Source organism: Amborella trichopoda, chromosome 11 (assembly GCF_054954075.1).
Source record: "Amborella trichopoda isolate Santa Cruz 75 chromosome 11, AtrichopodaSantaCruz75HAP2 v2.0, whole genome shotgun sequence".
NCBI classification, from domain to species: Eukaryota; Viridiplantae; Streptophyta; class Magnoliopsida; order Amborellales; family Amborellaceae; genus Amborella; species Amborella trichopoda.
The window spans coordinates 1,417,483-1,434,472 of NC_142346.1; the positions used below are offsets into that span (position 1 = coordinate 1,417,483).

At 36.9% G+C, this 16,990-nt stretch overlaps 1 protein-coding gene across 1 annotated transcript; it reads left to right on the forward strand.

The window, feature by feature from the left end:
• Positions 1-12,577: 12,577 nt before the first annotated feature.
• On the forward strand, positions 12,578-15,884 carry LOC18441408 (trihelix transcription factor PTL). Its single transcript, XM_006851641.4, has 2 exons — positions 12,578-13,179; positions 15,089-15,884. The coding sequence occupies exons 1-2, from the start codon at positions 12,626-12,628 to the stop codon at positions 15,774-15,776; spliced, it is 1,242 nt and encodes a 413-aa protein (XP_006851703.2). The 5' UTR covers positions 12,578-12,625; the 3' UTR covers positions 15,777-15,884.
• The last annotated feature ends 1,106 nt before the right edge of the window (positions 15,885-16,990 follow it).

Here is a 16,990-nt window from a genome sequence, read left to right on the forward strand (position 1 = left end):
TTTTTAAAAAAAGTATTTTCTAAAAGTTAATTAAATATTTTAGAATTAATTTGAATATTTAAATCAAATCTAAAATCAATATTTTCTTTTTTATAAATTCAAATTTCATAAATAAAATATCCGAGGTCTAAAAAAATTCAAATAATATTTTTAAAAATCATATATCATTAAAATAAACATAATTAAATTTATTAGATGGGAAAATGATCTAGAAATTGAATAAATAAACAATGAGGCACTCCACCTTCAACTGTGGACTACGGTCCACACTTGCTTTATCAAACTGACCCAGTGTTTCCTATGACCCACAGTCCATGCAGTGGCTCATTATCGGGTTACCAAAGTCTGGCCAATAAGCCAAAGGATCGTAATTCCAATTTGTGGATTTCAGGTTCTCCTCTAAAGATGTATCGAGGTCATCTAGACCTGATGCTATCATAGCTCCTATTACGCATAGGGGTATTTCTCGCACATGCATAAGCTTCATCTTAAAGGTAGTTCGCTTTCCCAAAATGGCTATCATTATGTATGTCGTGTGATAGTACATGGATTGGGCTTTGGCCCCCATCTCTGAAGGCCACCATCACACATAAGGGTCACACGGTTCTTCGGCTCACTCATCCGAGCATACTCCGACCTTATCAAGGGATGACCTATTAGAGCCCTTATCGGATAGTTTTCTAGACCCAGGTAACATAGGTTTTTCCAAACCAATTGACCTAGCTCATCAAACTCAGTCTGGTATCAGCAAGCATCGTTTGTTTAGTATGGTCCCCAGTGAGTTCATGTTCTATTATATCAAAATGTTTATTACAAGCACTCACAAAGCCTTTAACGGCTATACTCACCCAACAAAAGGATCTATTGTAAAGAGAAGCATGACCTCCAAGAAAGAGGAGGTATTCCAATAGGTTTTGAGTTTGTTCATTTTCACCCCTAGAGAGGTTCAGACAGTGGCAAAATGGTGGGAAATAGCAGTTTGATATGTGGTACTGTTTGGTAGGGAGAGCAAATCTAAAAGGGAATACTAGTGATAGTTTTGTCAATGTTTATCTCTTGCAACTAAAACTCTAATCTTCATTGTAATAGTAAGTTTTATCTTATCAAGGCTGGAGATATAGCCCATTTAGGGTGGACCATGTAAATCATGCATCATTTTGGGGTGTCTTTTGTGTTTACTTTATTTTTTACACCCCTTTTTTTGTTGTATTATTTATTTAACATTCGACCAACTATCTAAAAGACTTTGGATGGGATCCCAGTCCATACACAAGGGATTCTTGAGCACCCTACATATGTATCCCTAGTTCTCCTGTAAAATTGAAAAAGCCTTATATGAATCAACCAACCTTTTTTTTTAAAAAAGAACTTCAGGTAGAACTCAAAATACATCTCAAATTACGTTTGCCTCGGATCTATGGTTTTGGAACTCCAAACACAAGGCAAATCTAATAATCTCTAAAAAAATAAAATGAATAGTCCAAAAAATACTGAATAAACCTTGTTGCAGGCTCAAAATTCAATCCCTTTTTCCACACTCATAAAGGAATCCTTTTAAGACTAAATTCAAAGTCCTTGTCTTTTCACATTCATAACTAGTTTTGGATCCAAAGTCCACATGGTTCCAAAACTCGTAGTCAAAATGGCCTTTGAAGTCTCTTAGGTGTATAGAAAGAAGAGCCAAATCCTTTCTCAAAGGCCATAATTAAGTATAATTGGAGCCCAGCTCATTTGTGTCTCTCCCTTTCCTAGAAGTGAGAAAAGGTCCATTACAAAAGAGGGCAGCCATGTGACCTAACTTAAAGGCAATAGACTAGCACAAGCTATCTTTTTAGGCAATAATCATGTTTTCTTGACTTCTTTCCAAAAGGATTAGGTAGTCCCACACACAAAAGCTTTGATTCTTTTTGGTGGTCTTTCGAGCTTATTTGTGTTTTAGCTGTCTATCGCACCTTTGTGAGCTAGAGAGAGAGGGGATGAGATATTTAGGAGAGAGAGGGACAAGGGAGGAAAGAGAGAGAGAGAGGAGGGCGATCTTTTACGAAGATAGATATGTTGTTGGACCTGACGGCTCGGGTTAAGGGTGGAAATGGGCAGGGTGGTCTAGGCTGGCTTGACGAGCCTAGCCTTAAAAAATTATGACCTGATGGCAAGGCTTGTTGGTGTTTTTTTTTTAATTTTTTTTTTATTTTTTTCAATTTTACTTGGCCCGACTCATCCTAGCTAGACCTTATAGGAGGTCGGGTTTGGGCTGGGCCTGGCCTCAACCAACCTTATTAAGACTAGGGTTGGGCTAGGGTCAGGGGTGGCCCGGTCAGTTGCCACCCCTAACTTAGGTCTGGTCCCAATTGATTTGGACCCACTTGGGTTGGGCCTAAATCTAGGTCCGGGCTTGGTATAGCCTTTTAGGTTGGGTGGGGTTTGGGTTGGCATTGACTTCACCCAACTTGGGGGGTTAAAGTCTGGTTTGGATTTTAACCTAGTTGAGTCCCGAACTCGAACCTCATCCTAGTCGACCCAACCTTAGAACATGATATGATGAGAGAGAAAATACGAGAGGGAACAATACCATCAAGCATGAGTCGTTTACTGCTTTGGACTTCGCGGGATCAACTCCTAGCTAGGTTCCATCCTTCCCTCACAAAAAAATAAAAATTTAAGGCCATTCAAATTGGGTTGTCTCTCTTGCATCATAATGTTCAATGTATTATTGGGATGGAAGGACAATTAATTTTTGGACAGATTTATGGTTATCAGAAAAATCCATTTAAGAATCTTATGGTTCTTGTATTCGTAAAGACATGAGAAGTTTTACCAAGCCTAGGGTTGTAGACTACTTTAATAGTTCTCCATAATCTTGGTGTTTCCCTACCGCTGCACCACGACAAGCTCTTAGAACCTGAAATCAATTGATCAGAATTTGGAAGGAAGCGAAGTTTGCCTCAATCCCCTTGAAACCCCAATTGGATTTTTTGGTATCGATTCATTATACAAATGGAAAGTTTTCTGTTAAAAAGACATGGAATTTCATCCATCGTATGGGCTCTTCTCAACCAGTCTTTAGGGCACTATGGTCTTCTAAGTGTCATCCAAGGGCTAAATGGTTCTCGTGGTTGAATTTTCATCATTGTCTTCCTACTTCTCTCATGCAGTGAAAGGGAATCACCCTTGCTTCTGTGTGCCCTTTTTGTCATCTTAATGATGATAATATTTGCCATATTTTGCTTGAATGTGTTTTTTCGTAGGGGATTTGGAGGTCTATAGCATGGCAATGTGGAAACGTTTTATTACAGGTTATTCTATTGCAGCTACAATGCGGAAATGGTTAGCATTCAGGTTTAAGTCTGATGGTTTTACCAATATTTGGCATTCTCTATTCTTCACGACTATATTGATGATTTGGGAGGAGCGAAGCCATCGTATGTTTCAAGGAAGGACACTCACTCTTACGAAGCTGATTCAAAGGATTATCTACCATGTTCGTGATTTAACGGATGCTAAGGCATGGACTTACCACATTTCAGAAAATGTAATTATTGAGAATTTACAACTTACGTGGGTGGCGACAACAGAGAATCAAGTTACCCATAACAGTGGCATGGGTTTTTCCACATTCACAACATTTTAAGCTAAATATCGATGGGTCTTCTATTCAGAATCCAGGTCAAGCTGGTGGTGGGAGTGTCTTGAGATGGGATAATGGATCTTTCGTTGCTGCTTTCTCTGTTCCTCTGGGAATTGCTTCCAATAATTATATAGCATTTTGAGGTTTACAAGAGGGTATTGATTTAGCCACTCAAATGGAATGCTTCTCCCTGCAAATTGAGAGTGATTCTTCTTTACTTGTTCAGGTCATACAGCGCAGGTGTAAAGCTCCTTGGGCTCTTCATATCATAGATGCTAATTGCAAGTCTAGACTTGATAATCATTCATGGTCCATTTGTCATGTTTACCGTGAGGCTAACATGGTGGTTGATGCTCTTGACAAAAAGGCTACAATTTTTACGAAAGCTACCATTTGGCGCTCTAAACCTCCATATTTTCTTAACGTTCCTCTACTTCATGATGTGTCGCAATTAGCTTATTGTAGGGTTGTAAAATAGTACGATGTAATTTTTTTGGGTTGTAAAATAGTACGCTGTAATTTTTTTACTTTTCTTTATTAATAAAAAGGGGTAGAGGGCCTTGTCTCTCACTTATTTACCAAAAAAAAAAAAAAAGACTTGTTCAGTGAAAGACCCAAGTAGAGAGAGGAAAATAGGGGAAGGATAGAGAAAAAAAACTTAGGGATTGATAGATTGAGAGCAGTGTAGTTTAGTGAGATAAACCTGGACAAAGAAAGAAAAAGTAGGAGAGGAGAGAGAAAACTCCTAGAGAGAGAAGACAATTCGGGCATAGATTGAGAGCAACGTCCTCTAGTTAGGTACCCTCAAGGAAAGTTAGGGAAGGAGAAAATTTAATAGATCGATTGAGAGGAATGTATAGATTATTGAGATACCCGGAGAGAAAGGAGATTAGGAAAGGATAGAGAGAGAAACTCCTAGAGAGAGAAAGGATTATGAATAAAGAGAAATGCAATTTTAGTGAGAAGCCCTAGTAGGAGAGGAAAATTAGGAGGGGTAGGGGTGGCAATTGGGACATGTGGACCAGAGACCCGTGGGAAAAGACCCGACCCTGGGTCCTCGTATTGGTTCAGGTGTTGGACCTGAGGGGTCAAAGTCTGGGTTTAATAGCTTGGACCTGAAATCGATTTCGGATCAAGGTCCAGATCCGGATCTAGATCTAAGTCTAGGTAATCCCTATCTTTGTTTTTCAAGTTAAATATGTATTTTTTTTGACGTAAAAACAGATTTTCAAGTCATGTCTAGGGCAGGACTGGGTCCCTCATAATCAACACAGGTCTGGCTCCAGGGGCTTTGGACCAGTTGGATCAGTTCTAGGTCTGGGTTCTATAATATATTTCCGGGTCTAGCTACAGCCAAAACGTGACCCGACACATTGCCACCTCTGAAGAAGAGAGAAGAAAAATGAAAAGACCCTTTTGGCGTCGGCAAAGAAGAAAGAGATAGTTATGTGGTGGGAAGAGAGAGAAAGAGGAGAGAGGAGAGAGAAAGAGGAGAGAGAATGGCGTATCTTTGTCCCCTTTTGATGTCTCTCTAGTGAGGAGCAGCCACCCAATTCTCGTCACCCCATGCACCGATACGGTGCAAAAGCAACGGTAACGGAACGGAAAACCGTGGTCACATTATACTCTCTCTCTACAAACGTGGTCACATTATTCTCTCTCTAAAATGTGCACCCGTTGCTCTCTCTCTAAAAACGTGGTCACATTACTCCCCCTTTTCTAGTCCTCTGATGCACGTGCGTTATGCAGTAACACGCGTCATCACGCCTTTAACGGCCGTTATATAGAGGACAAGCTTTGAGATTCTCCCTATGCATTTGGAGCTGAGTACTTTAGTGGATAGCTGTTATGATTGAACTGGAAAACGGACAGGATCTCGCCACCTGTAGGGCCAGGATTCTATTGCAATGGTAGACAAGTACGGCTAAAGCAATGTCCTCTAAGTCCTCTCATGGCTGCTGTGCTAAATGGAAAATGTTGGAAATAGAGAGATTTCATGTGTCCAGGGTTCTTTTTGCTCCTCGATGAAAAATTTTGAAAGTTAGAGTTTAATAGCCAACGAAAAACCCTTATAATAGTATGGTATCGTTTGGTCGATTTCAATTAGTTGAAAAAATTAATTTTGATGATAAAGATAAAATTCATGAAAACCCCAAAATATTTCATCCCAATTGCTTACAAAAATTTGGGCGATTCAAAGAATATATTACGATATCTTGATTTGGCAACAAAATTAAAATGAGTGTTTGGAAACCCAAATTTGCCAAAATTGGTATGAGACTCATTATGGTCATGACCCTGAGTAGAGTTCCATTGGCTAATTTTTAGTAGGAAACATAAAAGAAATCTTTAGCACAACTTGGACTCGCTTGATTTTTTAGATTGATCATTTGGACTTAATATTTCAATCACTGAATAAAACATTCTTGAAGAATTTTGGTCATTAATTTTTATCGAAAAATTATTGTTAATATTTTTTATAGGTACACCCCCAATGTGAATATGGCACATACCAAATTCCATATTAAAAAAAATTATATTAAAAAGACTACAAATAAAATACTTTGAGACGTTAGATCTAAGATCAAACGGTGAGTGGCTCTCTTAATAAAAAACGAACGGCTGGATGGTAGGGGGAGGATATAACTTCTATGTTGTAGGAGGAACATATAAAGCTTTCCCATGAAACATATCTTAACTTTTTTAACATTCATATATAGATGACTAAACCACCTAAGCAATTTCCTAGCTTCTAGAAACTTTAATAAAGCCTCATTTTGTTTAATGAAAGGAACTCGTGAAAAAAAAAAAAAAACCGGTAGTTTAAAAGACATACATGAGTAGACTCATTCAATAATGTGTAAATGGTTCAAAATTACTTGTTGTTATGTAAAATTGATTGTATGCATTATATCATTGATTGCATTTAAATTCAAAGAGTTTCTCTCAGATCATCATCATAACTTTTTTCCAATTAATTGGGGTCGGTATCGGCTCCATAAATCCTATTCAACTATTGTGCTCTATTAAAGATCATGCTCTCTATAACTGTAAAGCTATAAATCTCTAAATCTCTAAATCTTTTATCATTACTTCCAACTATGTTCTTTTAGACCTACTTTTTATTATTTTTTAGCCTTCTACTTGAATTAACTTGCACTTCTTAATAGATATTGTACTGGGTCTATGTCACACATAGCCAACCAACTTAAGTCTACTCTCTCTCTTATCTTATCGCTTATCAAAAAGTTTCCCTCAAATCTAAAGCAGGGACTCTATATATTCCAACCATGCATCTGATAGCTTGGATAAGTGACCTTTATGTGCATAAAGTACTGCTTTCTATTTGTAAATAAGATTGCATACAATGAGACCATTTACTTTTGATACTAGGTAGTCACAGTTCATTATAACCATTTGATCTCTTTTCTTTGAGCACATTATTAAAAAATTAATAAATAAATAAATAAAAATAAAAAATATTACAAGAAAGAGCAATGATCAACTACAACGGTTGTATCATAGTATAATGCAACGACATTTCTAGAAAACCATGTTTGTGATATTTGTATGATCCCAAATTTTGCACACACACTCTCTTCGTCTCAATAATCAATTCCCCCCCAAAAAAGTTCAATTTGAACCCTAGATATGATCAAAATGAGTCCCCTCCAAAAAAGAATCTAGACCATTTATTTTATGAATTTCAAGATCTTAGCCTTTATAAATTCAAAATTATTTTTTTCTTTTTTTTAACATTGTTCATCTAATGATAATAAAGCCATCCAAAAAAATTGGAAATGAAAAAATTCTTCTAAGGCCTAAATCTAAGCATGTCACCAAAATAAACGGTCTATGTTAATTAGGCTAAAAAAATACTTTCTAAATTATGTTTTCAATGTTTTCTTTTTTTACAATTTTTCATTAAAATAAAAAAATATATATTTTAAAGTTTTGATCAAACAAATCACCATAAAATAGTATTACGGTTCTATGAAATCATTGCTCTACAAAAAAAACACTCATTGAGTACAGTTCTGATATTTAGCTCATTTTCCAGGGCATAATGATAACCGTAGGGTCGCTGTCGGCGGGGCCATGGGCACGGCCCCACCGCACCCCACTAATCATTTTGGCGATGATTTGCCACGTCATCGTAAGGTGACGTGTAACGTGACGTCATCCCCGCTGTCTCCCACTGCCACCATCGCGTGTGGTCAAAACGGATTAATCCTCGGCACTGTTACGCGCGTCACTTCGTAATGACCTGGCAGATCGGACGGTTTCTGTGTAAGATACGTACACGCGTCAGAATATGATTGGATAGGTTCGTACGATGGCAGGCGATGGCACAGATGAAAGATGCGTTTTGTCACGTAAATTTGAGAAGAGAGGTCGAAATTGCCCTTGTATACTTTCCTTAAAAGGAACGGGATTGGCCCAAATATTCCGAAATTACCCCTTTACTTGTTGTGAATCCCAAAACAAGGGGCAAATACGGTCTGCATTTGCGCACAAAGGCTCACAGTATGATTGTCCGAAATGAAGATAGGAGATATTAAATTCGCATATATTTGGTTGTCATAACAATATAATATATTAAATATAAAATAATAATTTTATAAGATTTTTTTATATTCATGTGCGTAGGATTTTAAAAAATCCCAATTAAATTTGATATAAATATTTTAAAAAATCAAATTTTATATATATATAATAATTTTTTTAGAGATACGTATCAAATTTAATAATAATTTTTTAAAGTTCTTTACACTTAAGTGTGAAGGGATCTCATGAGATCATTACTCTTTATTATATTATGATAAAAATTAATATTTATTATTTTTTATTATTTTTAAATTCATACATAGTTATAAAGATCTATAGAAATGTTTTAATATTTAAACCCTAAAAAATGCATGGCATGTGTAAGAGTGTGTACTTGACAAGTGACATGTATAATAAATAAGAGCGTATATCCTTAAGAGAAAAGTATAAATAATACTTTTGAGTCAAAAAATCAAAAAAAAAATTATTAAAATATAATTTTCCTCTCTCACTCTCTTTACCCATTCTTTCACTCTCTACCCATCCTCTCTCTCTCCACCTTCCCTCTCTCTCTACTTAAAAAATAATCTAAAAAAAAGAACCCGCCACTTTCCTCTCTTTTTTGACCAGAAAACCACCGCTTCCCTCCTCTCTTTCTTTGGTATTCTCTCTCTCTCCCTCTCTCTTTCTCTCATAAGAAACCCATTTTTGCTACGCAACTCTACGTTTCTTCAAATTATCTCTCCACAAAAATCTATACATTTTATGCAATTTGTGTGCAGATCTCTCTCTCACTTTCTCTCGCTCTATATTTCTCTTTTTACTTCTCAAGGTTTTATGTTGCATATGAAAAAACCCATCTCTTAAGAGCTCAGAGATCAACAAGTTTTGGACTGTGAATTATTTGTGGGGGGGGGGGGAGGGGAGAGAGAGAGAGGGCGGCTAGAGAGAGAGAGGGCAGGTAGAGAGAGAAAAAAAAGGCAGATAGAGAGAAAAAAAGGGATAAAAAGAGGACATGTAGAGAGAGAAAGTAAAAAAGGACGGGTAAAGAGAGTGAAAGAGAGGGCAAGTATCGAGAGAGAAGGCGGGTAGAGAAAGAAAGAGAGAGAGGGTAGGTGTAGAGGATGAGAGAGGAGAATGATATTTTAGTTTCAGATTTATTGACTGGGGATAAGTACAAGAAAATAAATTGGTTAGATCTAAAGTGTGATACTAAAAGTATTGAGATGGACGATATCTACAAAATTCAATTTAGGGATATCTATAATTTTCCCTATATTTAATGAGTTACGTGTATAGTAAATAATCCATCTCTCTAATGTCCGTCCTCATCAGTAGTGGCCCATTGTTTTAATTAGAATTAGAACATGTTTTTTGACTGGGGATAAGCATAAAAAAAAGAATTAGTTGGGTTTGGGGTGTGATACTAAAAGTATTGAGATGAAAGATGTCTATAAAGTTCAATTTGGGGGTATCTATAATTTTCCTTGTACTTAATGAGTCGTGTGTATAGTAAATAGGCTAGCTATCTATTGTCCATCCTCATAAGTAGTGGCCCATTGTTTTAATTAGAATTAGAATATTGACTCATCTTAATCCATCGTTCATGAATGACATATTGTCGATTTGTGGAACCTGTAATGTACAAACCAGTGTTTTAAAAACCAGATCGGTTGGGCGAATATGCCTTCTAAAAATCCTGTACATATTGATGAATCAGACTAATTTTCAAAAGTGAAAATCAATACCCTAAGAAACAATAATTTAAAATGTCAAAAATAAAAAATAAAAGAAATTGAGAAGTAAGAACCGTGCGATTTGGGAGATCCAGATTCCTCAATTCCCCAACAGACATGTCTGGTTCGTTGATGAAACCAGAGTCCATGAGAATCAAATCAATTCCCAATACCCGCTACAAATAAAGGTCGGTCTCCACCAATACTTAGTCCAGATTGACGATTCCCTATCCGGACCTATGAATTTTGAGACAATATGTTTCTTCTATTTTTGAGGTAAAAGAAATTGAATAGTATAAACCTTTTTCCTTGGCCACTATAAGTCCAAGACAACACCTTTGAATCCCCTGGTTTTTTTTTTTTTTTTTAAAATATTATTCACTCCATGATTGTGTGTTTGATCCATTCAAGATCTATTCACTCAGGCCTCAACATTATCGTCCCTTTCCTCGTAATAGATAAGGACGAACTTGGACTCTCTGTCCTCAAACATGAAGTCTTGATGGCCCATTGTGTACAATGATACTATAGGGTGGCAAGCTTTATACTTCTCACAAATATGGAAAATTATTTGATAGGGTTGCAGTCCTATCAAAACAAGTAAAGCCTTATCTCATAATTCATCCAAAATTGAGTAAAGCTTCATCTTATAACTCATCAAAAATTGCAATCCAAACATTGGAAAACCTTTATGACAATCATCTCGGCTTGAACATTATGATTGTGAAAAAAAATTAGGATTTCAAACTCTTAAAATAGTGTGTATTGTAACAAATTATCTAGACCGTCCATTTTTTCCCAAAAATAAGTGTTCATAGATCTGCAAGATCTGTACCATTTTTTAGTTTCAAATTTTATTGTCGGTGTTGGAAATTAATTTTAGAGCCATAAATGAGATTTCTGTTATTGTAAGTGGTTTTTGGATGAGGATTTGAAGCGATTCATTATTTTATTTTTATAAAGCCTAGGCCTTATAGAAACTTCATCCCACAAATATTTAGTTTGTAAATTATCTAGAGATGTCTAATCATAAGGTATTATTATGGGTGCAATTTATACAATGCAATATCTTATTTTTGGAAGTAAGGTTGTGATGTTTTAACTCACTATTTTAGTTGGATGGTATATATTAGGAACAATTTCTAAGATAGTGTAAAAAAGGTGACATGTCTTTTGAGACAACGTCAAAACTTATACCATTAAAATAAAATAGATGGTATAGATCAATACAACATCAATTTTTTTTTTTTTGGGTAAATAAATAGTTTACAAATAAGGATGCACCCTCATGTAAACCTTTGCCTATTTTTATTATATGTTTAGAAGTTAACAAATAACAATGTTACATGTATTAATTTAAAAACATCTTCGGTTACCCAGAAATCTTCTTCACAAACATCTTTATATGTATTCAAAGAAAATTAATTGTTAGTTTTGAGAAAAGAAAACAACAATGTCAAATGTTAATGATTGACTGACGAGCACAAGTGATGCTAGCTTGTGACATAGTTTGGCTCAAAGTCAATTTTCAAATCAAACTTAGACATATAACTCGTCCATTGATCTTCAAAGACATAGATGAATGTCATTATATAGCTTCAAGTCTACAATCCTTTTGATACAAAGAGACCACAATTATCTGCTAGCCATTGTATGTTAATTTGACCGATTGGGATATGTTACAAAATTCAAAACATTTTTAAACTTTGGGCCTATCAGTGATATTCTATCGAATCTAATAAGTATGAATAATTATGATCTCTTTGTACCAAAGGCAAATGATTTCCTAATATACTTTTTTTAAATTATAGAGGGAGACAAAGCAAGAGATTGTCAAGCTCTATAATATGCTAATTAATTTTGTTTGGAATGGACTATCGAGATAATATTATTTTGTAAGTTGTATGCGTGTACCTTATATTATTTACAATACATCTAATTATTTAACTTTTTTTTAGCTATTTCAAACAAAAGATTGAGGATTTCAATAAATTAGTTAAAATAAAGTGAAAACAAGTTTTTAAAAAGATAAACTTATAGATAAAACTATGTGTAAATTTTCATCAAATAACTTTATCATGGCAACATATAAATCATTATGAAGACTAACTTTATTGAATCCAGTGTTTTCAAACCCCTAAGATTTCCAATCCGGATCGTCGATCATAAAGGGAAACAATTCTATCCCGACCGATTTTGGTAAGGTATAGATCTCTATCTGGTTCGCCTTAAAACTCCCCCTCTTATAGTTTTTGTTTTTTTTTTCATTTCTTAAGTCTAATGCTTATTTATGTCCCTTTTAAGCCCCAATCGATATACCCCTATATTTATTTTTATTTTATATTATAAATAGTTTTTGGATCATATCAATTCAAACCCAATCCAGATCCCTAATCAAGTGATGCAATAAGCATATATGGCTTAATTTTAAAAAGTTGATTGAAACAATGAATTAGTAATGATGAGCACATTCAAAATGCCCAAAGCTTTATTTGTTTTTTTTTATTATTATTATTTTTTTAATAAGAGGGGAATTTTGATTTTCTACACCGGGCAAATCCGTCTTTGAGGAAAAAGGTATGGGATGATTTGGGCCTCGTGCGGTGTATATTCTCCCGTGCCTCTCCTTTAAATATTTCCCAAATATCATTCCTCACTTTCTTACTCTACATCTCTCTCTCTCTTCTTCTGAGGAAAACCTTGAAGAGGCCTGATAATGGAGATCGGTGAACAGTATGGCCAACCAGAGCTCCAGCAATTCCTGGCCGTCAGATCCCGTTTTCCAGCCATCCAAAACCCACCTGAAATCCTCGGGAGCCATGGATTTCAGTACCAAGCCTTGCTGTCATCAAGTTTCTCCAATGAGAGGGAGCACCAAAAACTGATAAACCCTTCTGAGTTTTATGGGTTATTAGGTGATCAGCTCAGCGACGTCCACAACCAATCTGTGGTCCTGAAGGCCCAGCAAATGATCACTGGTACTACAAATAACAACAACAGTAATACTAATGTTTTCTCAGAGTCTCCAAGCTCTATGTGTGGACCCTCATCCCCCAGCTCCATTGCTAAGAATCATGGAGGAGGTGGAGGTGGTGGTTTTGGTGGTGGAGTGATAATGGGGGGAGGAGGGGAGGAGGGAGAAGAAGGGGGCGGTGGTTGTGGGAGGTGGCCGAGGCAAGAGACTCTGAGGCTTTTGGAGGTGAGATCTCAGATGGATGTTAAGTTTAGAGAAGCAACACACAAAGGACCACTTTGGGACGAGGTAGCAAGGTAAAATGTTGAAGAGCCCACGTTTTTGTTCTTTTTCTCTCTCTAAATAGTGATGAACCCCATTTTTGATTCCTCTCTCTCTCTAAATAGTGATGAACACCATTTTTGATTCCTCTCTCTCTCTCTCTGTCTAAATAGTGATGAACCCCATTTTTGATTGCTCTCTCTCTAAATAGTGATGAACCCCATTTTTTATTCCTCTCTCTATATAGTGATGAACCCCATTTTTTATTTTTCTCTCTCTCTCTCTCTGTGTTCGTCTGAGTAGTGATGGACCACATTTCTGTTTCCTCTTTTTCCATCTTTAAAGAGTGATAAACCTTGTTTTTTGATTCCTCATCTCCTCTCTAAATAGTGATGAATCCACATTTTTGCTTCCTCTCTCTATCACAGTTTTCTTTCCTATCTCTCTGTCTCTAAGAAGTGAAGAACCCAAATTTTTGTTTCCCTCCCTCTCTCTCTGATTTCTAAATGCTGATGAACCCACATGTCTGTTTCCTCTCTCTCTCTCTCTCTCTCTCTCTCTCTCTCTTTCTTTCTTTCTTTCTCTCTCTCTCTCTATCCCCCTCTCTCTCTCTCTTTCTCTCTCTATATATATATTGCCATGGAAATGACAAAGCCACATTCATCTTATGCATCTCTCCCCTCGTCTCTCTCTCTCTCTTCTAAATCTCTTGGTGAATTAATAAGAAGGGAAACCCACATTTCTTAGTTCTTCCTCTTTTTCTCTTCAGAAATTTGGATCGATCTATTTCGCTTGTATGTATATGGTCAAACCTGTTTGTCTGGTTGGGAGTATAGCTATGTTTGGAGCCTATAATTCATTTGTACATATGTTTATTATTAGGGGAGAGAGGGGGTGGCATACTAAGCAAGTATTTGCTTAGACCAGAAGCAAACATTGCTAGGATGGTTTGTCTCTCTCTATCTCTCCAAATGTGAAGTCTTTGCGTGACTTACATACACAAACCCACTTCACATTTAGAGAGAGAAAGAGGAGAGAGAGAGAGAAGAGTTGGTGTGTTTGTCATTTGTCGAAGATGATACTTCACATTTAGAGAGAGAAAGAGGAGAGAGAGAGAGAGAGAAGAGTTGGTATGTTTGTCATTTGTCGAAGATGATACTTACTCTAGGTAGCTTACTTTCTCTGACAACTTGTGTGTGTGTGTGTTTGTGAGAAAGAGAGAGAGAGAGAGTAGTAAACTACCAGGTAACTTAGTTTCTATAGTGACTTGAGAGAGAGAGAGAGAGAAAGGGTAGTAAACTACCAGATAACTCAGTTTCTATAGTGACTTGAGAGAGAGAGAGACAGAGGGGTAATAAATTACATCCAGATAACTTAGTTTCTATAGTTACTGTGTGAGAGAGAGAGGGGTAATAAATTACATCCAGATAACTTAGTTTCTATAGTTACTGTGTGAGAGAGAGAGGGGTAATAAATTACATTCATGTAACTCAGTTTCTATAGTGATTATATGTGTGTGTGTGTGTGAGAGAGAGAGAGAGAGAGAGAGAGAGGGGTAATAAATTATATTCATGTAACTCAGTTTCTATAGTGACTATGTGTGTGTGTGTGTGAGAGAGAGAGAGAGAGAGAGAGAGAGAGAGAGAGAGCTCTACAACCTTGCTAGGAATCACTACACTGTAGGAAGCCTAAATCTTTAGCAGAATCCCCTTAATCCTTGCACGACCTTTTTCTTTTCTCTAATGTCATACCTTGAGTGCACATTCCACATAGAGTTGGACTCATAATTTCTCTCTCTCTCTCTCTCTCATTGTATTTCTCTCATGATTTCTCTCTCTGTATTTGTGTGTGTCCAGGTTTATACTAAGAACCAAAGTTCAAGACACCACAAATCACACAGTTGAATTACTACAAAACTCTAAAAAACGGCTTTTGATTTTACAGGATTTTGGCAGAAGAGCATGGGTACCAAAGAACAGGCAAAAAATGCAGAGAGAAGTTTGAGAATCTCTACAAATACTACAAGAAAACAAAGGAAGGCAAAGCAGGAAGACAAGATGGCAAACACTATCGCTTCTTCACTCAGCTCGATGCTCTTTGCGGTGAAATTCCGGCCAGAAATGGAGAAATTGCACCGAAAAGTTTAGAAATTCCAGCCAAAATTGCACCACCCACCATTAACAGAAAGCAAGGAGAGAGCCCAAGCTCCTCTGATAACTGGGACTGGGAGGAGAGAGAAGAGGAGGAGGGAAGAGAGAGAGAGGAGATGGGTGGTGGGCTAAGCAGCAGCAGTGGGGGTAGTGAGATGAAGAGGAAGAGAGAGAAAGTGAGGAGAAAGAGAGGTTGGAGGTGGAAGAGAGTGAAGGTTTATGTAGAGATGCAGATGAAGAGATTGGCAGAGAGACAGGAGGCTTGGGTTGAAGAGGTGGTGAGAGTTCTTGAGAAAAAGGAGAGAGAGAGAATGTGGAGAGAGGAAGAGTGGAGGAGGCAGGAGAGAGAGAGGTTAGAGAGAGAGTGTGAGGTGTGGGCTAGAGAGAGAGAGTGCATGGAAGCTAGAGATAAGGCTCTAATGGAGGCTCTTCAAAGGATAGCCAGCATACATGAACCTTGCCATGTAGAGATTCAAAAGTAGCTATGTTATTGTATATGCTAAATGAGTATATTTCCTTTCTTTCTTTCTTTTTTGTTCCTTTTTTTCTTCTTCTTTTTGGGTTTATTAATAGAAGGAAGGATTAGCACTTACCTAGTTTCTATTTTCATCTCAATCCTTACTCTTGGCTATCTTTTTTTTTTTCTTTTTTTTTTTTTTTTGGTCAAGAGTTTCTTTTGAGAAAGTTTGTTGTAATAGTAGGAAATTTCGCTGGAATTTGGCCAATTTTGTTGTAATTTGTTTGCACTTTATAGCATATGATGCTCCAGTGGGATTACATTGTACACTTACTCCTTGGGGCAAGATTAAGATTGTCACTTGGGAGAGTTTTATGGATTGATATATTTGGATGCACCTGAGTACTAACATGATTATTTTGAAAAAAATTTGGATTCAGTTGTTTATAAACCGAAATTTGGGTGAATGGAGTAAAATTCATCATTGTTAAAGCCTTTTTCCAACTAATTGGATGAAAAGAGTGAAATTCCGACACCTTCAATCGGTGTTTAAACTATATCACGTAGAGATAAAAGGTTCTATCAAAGTATGGACCGCATAAAGTCCGTCTTTTCGACTATCTTTCAATTGTCCACTGGCCGCACCGGCTAAAGATTTCCAAAAAAAAAAGAACCAAGATGAGAGCCTTAGAAAATAGGGAGGTGTTTTGAAAGAGATTTAGAATAAATTACACTAACAAAAAAGTAGAATGAAAAAGACCAAGGGTAAAAGTGATTGTGGGTGTACTTGCAAGCTCGACCTACAGGCTTGGCACCTAGAGTTAGGGCTTGATTTAGAGATGTTGGTACCAGGGGATCGTTTCTATTGTCTTTCAGAAAGATGAGCTAGAGGTGCTCAGTTATGGAGTGTCGTCGGAGTAAGAGAGAGGCTTTTGAGGAAAAGGTGGACCATGGTGGTCTGTGGTCTAGGGTTTGATGGAAAGTAAGATCTTTGGCATGCTTTAGTGCTGGAACTGTGTCTATGTTTGGTCTACTATGTCCTAGATCAGTCTATGGTTGTGGGAACATAGACTTAGGCTTAGAGTTCATTGATCGGATAAGGTTCACAGGTCCAGGGTTCGCCCAGGGTTCCGCTCCAAGTCCCCCAAAATTTGAACATTAGGGGGGTCCTTTTATAGACCTAGGCCCAATCGGTGCTGTCAATTTCCGCATGAGCCTACCCAGGCCATGGTGACCTTG

What these genes read in the sequence shown, in the direction of transcription:
- LOC18441408 (XM_006851641.4), top strand. Translation starts at nt 12,626, where the DNA reads ATGGAGATCGGTGAACAGTATGGCCAACCAGAGCTCCAGCAATTCCTG. An exon ending in CTTTGGGACGAGGTAGCAAG is followed by an intron (nt 13,180 to 15,088) that starts GTAAAATGTTGA and finishes TTGATTTTACAG; the next exon opens with GATTTTGGCAGAAGAGCATG.